The following is a 10657-nucleotide window of genomic DNA, read 5'->3' as shown; positions in this document are numbered from 1 at the left end:
AAATGGCTTACACTTTTACTCATTGAAATCAAACTGGAAATAACTTTTGAGTAGTTCAACTGCGGCAATCACTTTTGAGTGATTCGACTCGGGCAATTTCTACTATCGTGATGAGTCATTTCACCACATGCACGACAATTCCTAAGAGGCTTTGCATTTTCTTGTACTGCTTTTTCCTTGCTTGAAGTAATGCGTCTTCCCGATCCCTTATTCTTGCATTTTTCTGGTGGTAGAACACTAGCTTCAGTAGGAATTTTTGACCCAATAAGCATCTCAATTTCAGCTTTCTTGTTTTTTTACTTCCCACGTTTAACTGAAATCATCAATTTCTCATTGAAACTACGAATAAGTTCAAGTAGCTCATCACCAAGTTCCTCATTATCCTCAACAAGCGAAACCGAAGTAAATACTTCCGACCACAATTCACTTACCTTGCTTTGGTGGTTTTCTATCGACATATAATCAGCTAGGAGTGTTGTCCCAACAACATTAAAAATAGGGCGGCAGGTTGCATTTTTGCTCCATCTGTCTAATAGATACTCCCTTGGTATTTCATCAAACCCTTTATCCTTCAACACCCACAGAACATGCTTGAAAAGTAATCCGATTCTTTCAAACATTTTACACGAGCAAGAAAACTTGTTACCAGTCAAATCAACTGTGTATACCTTGTTTTTCTCACGGTCTATTATTGAAATATGGTCATTGTAGTCTTCAATCGTCATCGGAGAAAGACCACAACTAAAACAAGCAGCTTGGAGTTCTTGTTGGAATTCATAAAACAGAGTTGTTGTGTAAAATTCAGCAGTTTTCTTTTCCAAAAGCAGAGGTGTTGATAATTTTGGAGAAGAGTTTTTATCATCCGCTGTCACCTTTAAATATTTCCATCGCTGAGCATCCATAGCTGATTGGAAACGCATCCAAAACTCGACAAGAGTAAGGTGCGGGTTAGTGAAATTCCCAAAGAAGCTATTTTCAGATTCTGACCTTGATGTTGTGCGCATAATCCCGCCAAGATATATGTCTCTAAAGTAGGCGAGAATCCAAGTTGCACGAATGTCAAACATTGACTTCAGCCATTCATAATCAGAAAGCTCATACGTGGAAAGAATCGCCTTCCATCTCAATTCAAATTCTTCTGTATCAATCTCTCCATCCCAAACTATAGAATTTATTTCCTTCAAAAAGTTAGTGTTTTGGCAAATTGATGGACCGACTTTGTCTGGCAGCTTTTTCATTATATGCCACATGCATAACCGGTGTTGTGTTTTGTCACCAAACACATCTTTTACAGCTTGATTGATGCCTCGTCATTGGTCAGTTATTATTGTAGAAGGATAGCAATCACCCATAGCCTTTAGAAAATTGTCAAACAACCACGTAAATGATTCTCCATCTTTCTTTCTTAACAAACCACCCGCAAAAGTGACACACCTTTTATGGTTGTCCACACCCGTGAAAGGGCAAAACACCATTTTATATTCATTGAAGTTATAAATAGCATCAAAAGAGACGGCTTCACCAAAAAGGGCATAGTTTTTAATTGAGATTGGATCTGCCCAAAACACCTTACTTAGTCTCTTCTGATCATCCACATCAAAGTCGAAATAAAATGATGGAGACATAGCCTTCTTTTGCATGAAAGTCTCAAGTAACATCTCAGCATCATATTCCTTGATGTACTTCTTAACATCCCTTGAAAATTTTTTGAAATCTTCTAAAGAAGCCCCAACATTTTTGTACCCTTTTACATATTCTTTGAACATTCTAAATGAATCCACCGGACCATGATTAACTCTTGAATTATCCATGATTATTTTCTTGTGAAAGAGATTCAAATTTCTAGATGGTTTCAAATGAATCATTGTTGATGGTGTAACCATAGCATATGTGTGAACCTCGACGAAATCATAAATTTCATATTCACCAGTATCCATTCCTAAAACTAACCTTAGCTTCACATCCTGTTCTGGTAACAGTCCTCTTCCTTTTAGTTCCCTTATTCCTACTTTTGCCTTCTTTATTACACACACAACGTTTGTGTGTAGTAATCCTGTAACACCCCCATTTATTTAAGGGCCTTAACTAGGACTCCTCAGATAAATGACGGTGTTACCATCTCGGAAACCCGAGGCAGTAGATAACAAAGGAAAGAAACACAGTACTTTATTAAAATGTTTATAGTGAGATTACAACTGGAATTAAAACAAAGCCTCCAAAAATATGACCAAAAGATAAAGTCTGATAAAACTACTAATAAGACTAAGGTGGGCTAGGCACTAAGTCATCATCCAAGCTCTCTTCCCGCCAGCTCCCATCGGTCTAAAATACTGTCAATCTGCTCCCCAATAATTGGATCATCACAGGCGTACACGAATACACAGGGTCAGCCGCGAAGCTGAGTAGGGAAAACAATGAAACAATAAAATATGATATGCATGCTCCTCCGTCACCTCCATCTCAACTCACATCTCATATCTCATACCCCGGACAACCCAGCCATACCGATCCCCGGTAGACTATATATATCGACCGTAGCCGATCTGCCAGCTCGCAGCTGAGGACACCAGGGCAAGTCCTGCAGAACCCGCCTGGGCCTTATCACGACTCACATCGTATCTCAACATCGTCACTCCTACACCATCCTCCAACTCCAATGCATATGAAATGCTCAACAGAAATTAATGCAACACAATATATATATTAATGAATGAAATCATGCCAGCTACCGAATGTTGTGATAACAAACTCAACACGATCAATTCAGTCAATCACCTTCCCGTATATGAATCATAACGTAAATCAACAACCACGAATCAAGTCAACACAATTCAACAACAACGATAATAGGTCAAGTGTATTTCCCTACCTCAAAGTGCCAAAAATCCAATTAAGCGATTCAAGCGAGTCCGAACATAAAGCAACGAATTTGATTATCGATCCTTCACGAATCCGTCACCTAAAACAATTATAATATTTATAATTACTAACTACTAAATATAGAAATCTCCCAAAATAGAAGCTTTCCCGAAATACAATCCCGACACCAAACTTATGCCCAACTGATAACTAAAATAACCCGATTAGTAACTGACCCAACTTCCCAAAATAGAAGGTTACTAAAAATAGAATTTCTTAAATGGAAACTTTCCCATTATAGTAACTTTTCTCTTTTAACAAACCCGACTCGAAACCCGTCTTTAATTATTTAAATAACTCGGGCATTACATTAAATAAATTATTTAGAAGACTCGGGAACTAAATTAATTAATTAAGAATACGACCCATTACGAATTATAACGATTTAAATTATGAAAACCCGTTTCAAAACTAAAACAATTCGAATAACCCGATTAAACACGACCCACACCTTCACTCTCGCTCACACCCCTCACGCGCCGCCTGAACCACCCCGACAACTACCAGGCCAGCTCCCTACTTCAACCCAGCCACCCACAACCAAGCCCCACTGTCGATCGCCACGCCGTGAGTCGAACCAGGGCCGTCAACTGGCCTGGTTCACCACCGTGCCTCACCAACACCCCCTGTTTATCTCTTACCACCACCGCAACCAACAACTACCCCCTGCCCAAACAACCACCATCATACTCGCCGCCAACCCACGCACACAGACACCATAGCACCACCGTTTCGACCTCCCCCTAGTCCACGGTGGTGCCACCCAAAACTCAACCACTCTAACCCACCTGAAACCCGTATGTGCACCCGTTTGTCTACCCCTGTCGACAACACCTCCTGCCGCCATTTCCACCGCCTAAAACCACCATAACCACCACCACAACACTCGTCACTAACCGCCCATTTCCCTTACCCCGTCAACCACCCCTAGCCTCACCTCCCTAAGTCACGAAACAACCACCAAAAACCCGACATCAAATGCGAAAAACAAAGGAAGGGTTGAACTCTTACCTTTTTCCGCCACCACACAGCCACCATGGCCACCCACGGTCGTCGACAAATGCCCCTAGCTCTTCCTTGCTGCGCCGCCAACACCCCAAGCTCACTCTCTCTCTCTCTCGTTTTGCGTGAATGCTGGTGTTTGGTGTTGGTGAAGAAAGGAGGCGGGTTGAGGGAGTAAGGAATGAGGGAGGCGGGTTGGTTAGGGTATGATTAGGGTTAGGGTTAGGGTTTAGTTGGGCTTAGGGTTAAATGGGCTGAACAGTTAATGGGCCAACTCAGATGGGTTAGCTCATAATTCGAATTCTTATAAACCCGTCACAAATAACTTATCTCGATACAACGCGGGTTAAGTAAAATAATATAACGTGATCATCGACTCAACAATTAACCTGACTTAATTAGTAATATAAACGTATAATAAATAATATATAATAATATCCGATTAATTGATTATATTATATAAAATACGGGGTATTACAGTCTTCCCCCCTTAAAATGAACTTCGTCCCGAAGTTCGCTCCCGTACTCAAACATCAGCAGGGTATTGTATATCGTACATACGGACGTCACACATTTCTAACACGGTTAACACACACTTTTGACACATCAATTATCATAACAAACACGAAATGTTACATTCTGCCCTTCTAAAAAAATAAACTTCGTCCCGAAGTTTAACTCACCTTCACTTAACCCAACTAACTATAACTAATAACTAACTGAGACTACAAATGTATAACTACTAAATAATTACCTGAGAACACCGTCATCTTCCATCGAAATTCCTATCTCAAACTCAAACAACTCAATCACCATGGTCACACTGGACCGTAAACATAACTCCCGTAAACATAACTCAGCTCATAGGCTAACTCATAACTCATTACCAGTAGTTTAACTACACTCTCCTTTTACACATCAACCAACTAACAGACGTAGGAACAAAACATATAGAACTCATTTGCATAGGTACCCCACAACCCGACCCACCACGGTCGTAACACAACCCCAATAAGATAGGTGTGCACCTTTGGGCCCATTACTTGTCCTCACTTAAGCCCAAAAGCACAAGGCCTTGTTACTAAGTGGTGGGTGGAATCCCTTATAAACATATCACAACCTCCTCAATTCCCCGATGTGGGACAACCTTACTCTCAATAACTTGGGGTGTTACAATCTCCCCCACTTAAAGAACACAACATCCTCGTTGTGCCTCCAACTTGACCGCAGCCAAGCCCAGAATTCTCCCCCGCTAGGTGTGTGACCCGGGTACTCCCGACCACGGGCTCACCACACGGTCGCAGGGTCGCTCTGATACCATTTATAACAACCCGACCCACCACGGTCGTAACACAACCCCAATAAGATAGGTGTGCACCTTTGGGCCCATTACTTGTCCTCACTTAAGCCCAAAAGCACAAGGCCTTGTTACTAAGTGGTGGGTGGAATCCCTTATAAACATATCACAACCTCCTCAATTCCCCGATGTGGGACAACCTTACTCTCAATAACTTGGGGTGTTACAAATCCCTTTAACCAATTTTGTTGAATCTAACCTTGGAACAAACCCACAAACTTTGGCATATTTGTTGTAAAAATCAATGCCATCTTCCAAATTTGGAAATATCATGCCATTCATTGGTTTAACATGTTCTGGACAACTTGGGAATCTGAAAATTATATGTTCAGAACCAACTTCTAGGGTTTCTACAAGACAATCAACAAAAAGATTGTTATTAATGTCAAACCAATTTTTATTAGCTAGTACAATAATGAGCAAGATACAATTTTTTTACCTGGTGCATCAGTCAATGGAACTACACAAGCAATGTCATTGTCTGCACAGGAAATGCACAAGAAATTATTCATAGTGAGAGATACACATAACTAGCATATTAGATACACCAGTTCATGTATTAAGATACGTCTTTTTTAAATTCCAAAATAATGAATATGAAGGTGCATTTTTTGTACCTGGTGCATAAGTCAAGGGAAGCGGTATATCAGTACTACCTGAAGCATGGACATTAGTAGTAGGTATACTATCTGCAAACATAAACATCTCAATCAAATTAGGTACTCTAGTTGTTGTGTCAGAATATATGTTTTTTAGATACAGACCTTTCACTAGCTAGGTACACTCTTTTAGCTACATAGATACACTTCTGTTAGTTACTCAATAAGCAAAAGCAAAAAGACAATAAATCATAACTAGCTGGAAAAAAAAATTCTGCACAGGTACATATCTTCATGACCCTAGATGCACATGTTCAGTTCTCTAATACATACTATTTAGAAATAGAAATTTACCTAGCTGGAAAAATGTACCTAACAAGTTAAAGAGGTGTATCTTGTCGAAGGTCACATTTTCTGATATCTCATGTTAATTCGGTAATAAACAGATACATGAATCGATTCATGAATCAATTCATGTATCTACCCAACCATAGATACATTTATACAACTTTCTATATACACACAATATTTTAATTGAAGGAAAATCAGTGATGTGTACCTATAACTTCTTCTATGACTGAATCGTCCTCTCTTTCGTTATCTGCTACAATACAATTAAAAATAAAAAATATTAGCATACCTAAAGCAATTTCAGCAATTGATCCCTAATTCAATTAATTTTTCTAGGGTTCCCAAAAATGTATTTGGGAGGAGAACAATAATGACGAAATTATGAGTACCTGAAGGAGGAGAACATGACGAAATTATCACCATCCTAAAATTAGTAACAAAACATTAATTAAGTCACCATCAAAAAGTAAAAACACGATCTACAATCAGAAATCGTAAACCCTAATTTTTTCAAATTTCAATTGTTCAAAACCTAATTTTTGATTTTTCAATTGTTTATGTGAAACTTACCTTTGATGCGCAGCAATGGAGTTGAAGGTTCGATATAGAGGTGCAGCAATGGAGTAAAGTTACTGGAGATGGAGATGGAGGAGTTTGATTTTTCGAATAATTTTGGTTAGTTTTTTAGGACAGTTTGAGTTAATACGCGTGTGTAGTCTGACTAAGGTAGGTTCGTACGGTTCGTACATTAGGCTGGTTCGTACCTGATCCCGCCCCTATATATATATATATATATATATATATATATATATATATATAGAGAGAGAGAGAGAGAGAGAGAGAGGGAGAGCAGTTCTCGTAAGTCCCTCATATATAATGAGTCTCAAAGTCCTCATATGGACCATTAGATGTATGGGATGGATGGATGAGATTGCATCTAAATGAAAGGTCACAAATTAATCTCCTCTAATTACCTCCCTTAATCATTCCAACTCCTTAAATATTCACCTTCTCCTAATCTCTCCTCTCATTATCTCACCCTTCCACTCTCTCACTATATCTCATTTTCTCTCAAATTCCCAACAAAAAAAACCCAAAATAAAAAACCCATTTTCCCTAAAATTCCCAACAAATAAAAAAACCAAAAAATCACCCTCCTTCCCTCATCCCGACACGCCACCCCACGGCCCAGCCCCAACCGACACGACCACCATCCCACGACCACCACCCCGCGACCACCACTCCACGACCCACCACTACCGACGACCGCCACTCACGACACCAACTCCTCCGTCCTCCTCTACTGCGGCTGCCACCACCCCGCGACCACCAACAACCACCGCCACACCTCTCCTCCTTCTACCCCTACCACCTTACTCCACCCGCAACCCACCACAGCCGCCCCTTTCCTCTCTTTTTTTGTATTGTTTTCTGTAGATCTGGCGCCCTCCTCCTCCGCCGTCCTCACGTTGCCTACTGCTCCCACCCACCACCGCCAACTTCCAGCCCCACCACCGCTGTCCTCACGTAATGAGATCCACCTCCGTCTCAAATCAGCCAACCCGACCACACCTGCGTTTTTGTTTTGTTTTTGTTTTTTGTTTTTTGTTTTTGTTTTTGTTTTGTTTTGTTTTTGTTTTTGTTCTTTGTTTTTTGTTTTGTTTTTGTTTTTTGTTTTTGTTATTTTTTTTTATTTTGTTATTTGGTTGTTATTGTTATTTGATTTTTTGGACTAAAGTTATATATCTTGTCTATTAAAGTTATACACTGCGTGCATTAAAGTTATACACACGATATTTAAATTTTTAGATCTGACGTTTTTTTTTCAATTATTGTTATTGTATTGTATTTCCTTAATTTTTTATCTTTGTTGCTTTTAATTATTGTATTGTTATTGTATTGTATTTCCTTAATTGTTTTTATGACTAAAGTTATACTCTTGCCATATTAAAGTTATACTATTTACGACTAAAGTTATTTGGTTTTTTTTTGTTATTTGGTTATTTGGTTTATTTTTTTGTTATTTGGTTTATTTTTTTGTTATTTGGTTATTTGGTTTTGTTATTGTTTTTCTTAGATATTCGTGTTTTTTGTTAGATTAACGGGTTTTTGTTATCATGGATTATAATTATTTTCGATTCTTTTTTCGTTTCTTTTTGTTGGTTTTTATAAAAGTTACACTATTTACGACTTAAATTATACCCTGAAAATATTAAAGTTATACTATTTACGAGTAAAGTTATACCCTTAAAACATTAAAGTTATACTATTTACGACTAAAGTTATACCTTTTTACATTAAAGTTACACTATTAACAACTAAAGTTATACATTGTATAAATTGAAGTTATACAATCATTCAAGTTTGTTTTGTTTGGTTTGGTTTTGGTTTTTTTGTTAGTTTTTTTGTTTTTTGTTTTTTGTTTTTTGTTATTTGATTTTTTTTTTTTTTTTGTTATTTGGTTTTTTTTTTACTTATTGGTTAATTTTGTATTATTGTTATTGAAGTTTTTTTTATTGTACTTTTTTGACTTATTGGTTTTTTTTTGTTCACAATTTATAATGTGTAACTTCACTGGCAATATGTGTAACTTTAATATCATCTTCTTATGAGATTGTTTCAAATCTGAATTTATAGTCCTAAAGTTATACAATTTTGAACTAAAGTTATACAAATTTGGACTAAAGTTATACAAAAAATGACTAAAGTTATACTCTTATGGAATAAAGTTATACAATTTTGGACTAAAATTACACAAATTTGCACTAAAGTTATACAATTTTGGACTAAAGTTATATAAATTTGGATTAAAATTATACAAAAAATGACTGAAGTTATACTCTTGTGGAATAAAGTTATACAATTTTGGACTAAAATTACACAAATTTGGACTAAAGTTATACAAAAAATGACTGAAGTTATACGAATAAGGACTAAAGTTATACAAAGAAGGACTAAAGTTATACAAAAAATGACTAAAGTTATACAAATATGGACTAAAGTTGTACAAATATGGACTAAAATTATAAAAAAAACTTACTAAAATTATATAAAAACTGACTAAAGTTATACAAATAAGGACTAAAGTTATACAAAAATGGGCTAAAGTTACACAAAAATTGACTAAAGTTATAGTCCATTTTTGTATAAATTTAGTCAATTTTTGTATAACTTTAGCTCATTTTTGTATAACTTTAGTCTATTTTTGTGTAACTTTAGTCTTTATTTGTATAACTTTAGTCCATATTCGTATAACTTTAGTCAGTTTTTGTATAACTTTAGTCCTTATTTGTATAACTTCAGTCCATATTTGTATAACTTTAGTCCTTATTTGTATAACTTCAGTCCATATTTGTATAACTTTAGGCAATTTTTGTATAACTTTTGTCCATTTTTGTATAACTTTAGTCCATAACAGTATAACTTTAGGCAATTTTTGTATAATTAGTCCATTTTGGTATAACTTTAGTCCATAACAGTATAACTTTTGCCCATAACTTTGTAACTGTAGTCATTTTATATCATTTTTATATAAAAATGTGAAATATAAGATTAAAATCAACAAATTATAAGAATTTTTATATAGCTAAGATTAAAACAACAAATTTTATGAAAAACATTTTAGTAGATCTTAGATGAAAAAAAAGTATCTCACAAAAAAAAACGAGATTTAAAACCCGAAATCTTAAAAAAAACGTATAACAAGAAAAGATTTGAGAAAATGAATAAAAAAACAACTAACAAAATAAAAGACAATTAAAAGAAAATAAAAGACAACAAAAAAAATGAATGGAAAAAACAACTCAAAACATAAAAATTAACACCAAAACGGAAAAAAAAAAAAACAAAAAAATACCGAGGTGGCGGCGGTGGGGTGGCGACGGCGGGGGTGATGGGTGGTGAGTTGGTGTCGGGTGGGGTGGTGGTGGGTGGTGGTGAATGAAGATGAGAGGAGTGGGTGATTTATTTGGATTTTGGTTTTTTGGGATTTTGGGTTTTTTTTAGAGAGGAGAGAAAAGTGAGATGTAGAGAGAGGAGAAGGAGTTGTGATAATGTGATGATGAATGATTAGTGAGGTTGGTTTATGGAATTGATGAGTTAATTAGAGAAAAAGGTGGAGGGATTAATTTGTAGCCACATATTGACATCAAATCCTAGCCTTCCATTGCCTTGATCCAATGACCTTTAGAAGACTTATGGACTCAAATATATAAGGTGGCCTTAGTTGATATATATATATATATATATATATATATATATATATATATATATATATATATATATATATATATATATATATATATAAGTAGGATCATATGAGTTGGGTCATTCTTGGTGAGTTACCCCTCTAAATATAAACCCTTGATCTAAACTAAGATGGATGGCTGAGATTTAATCTAGAAAACTCAATAAACCCCCAAATTTCAGT

General features: G+C 36.2%; 2 protein-coding genes across 2 annotated transcripts; both read right to left on the bottom strand.

The window, feature by feature from the left end:
* Positions 1-296: 296 nt before the first annotated feature.
* Positions 297-1238, bottom strand: LOC141617581 (protein FAR1-RELATED SEQUENCE 5-like). The gene has a single exon (XM_074434765.1). The coding sequence runs from the start codon at positions 1236-1238 to the stop codon at positions 297-299; it is 942 nt and encodes a 313-aa protein (XP_074290866.1).
* A 72-nt stretch (positions 1239-1310) lies between these two features.
* On the bottom strand, positions 1311-1937 carry LOC141617580 (protein FAR1-RELATED SEQUENCE 5-like). The gene has a single exon (XM_074434764.1). It carries the CDS (start codon positions 1935-1937, stop codon positions 1311-1313), a length of 627 nt encoding a protein of 208 aa, XP_074290865.1.
* Positions 1938-10657: the final 8720 nt, after the last annotated feature.

Source organism: Silene latifolia, chromosome X (assembly GCF_048544455.1).
Source record: "Silene latifolia isolate original U9 population chromosome X, ASM4854445v1, whole genome shotgun sequence".
Classification (NCBI taxonomy): Eukaryota; Viridiplantae; Streptophyta; class Magnoliopsida; order Caryophyllales; family Caryophyllaceae; genus Silene; species Silene latifolia.
This window is presented reverse-complemented; position numbering and strand designations above follow the sequence as displayed.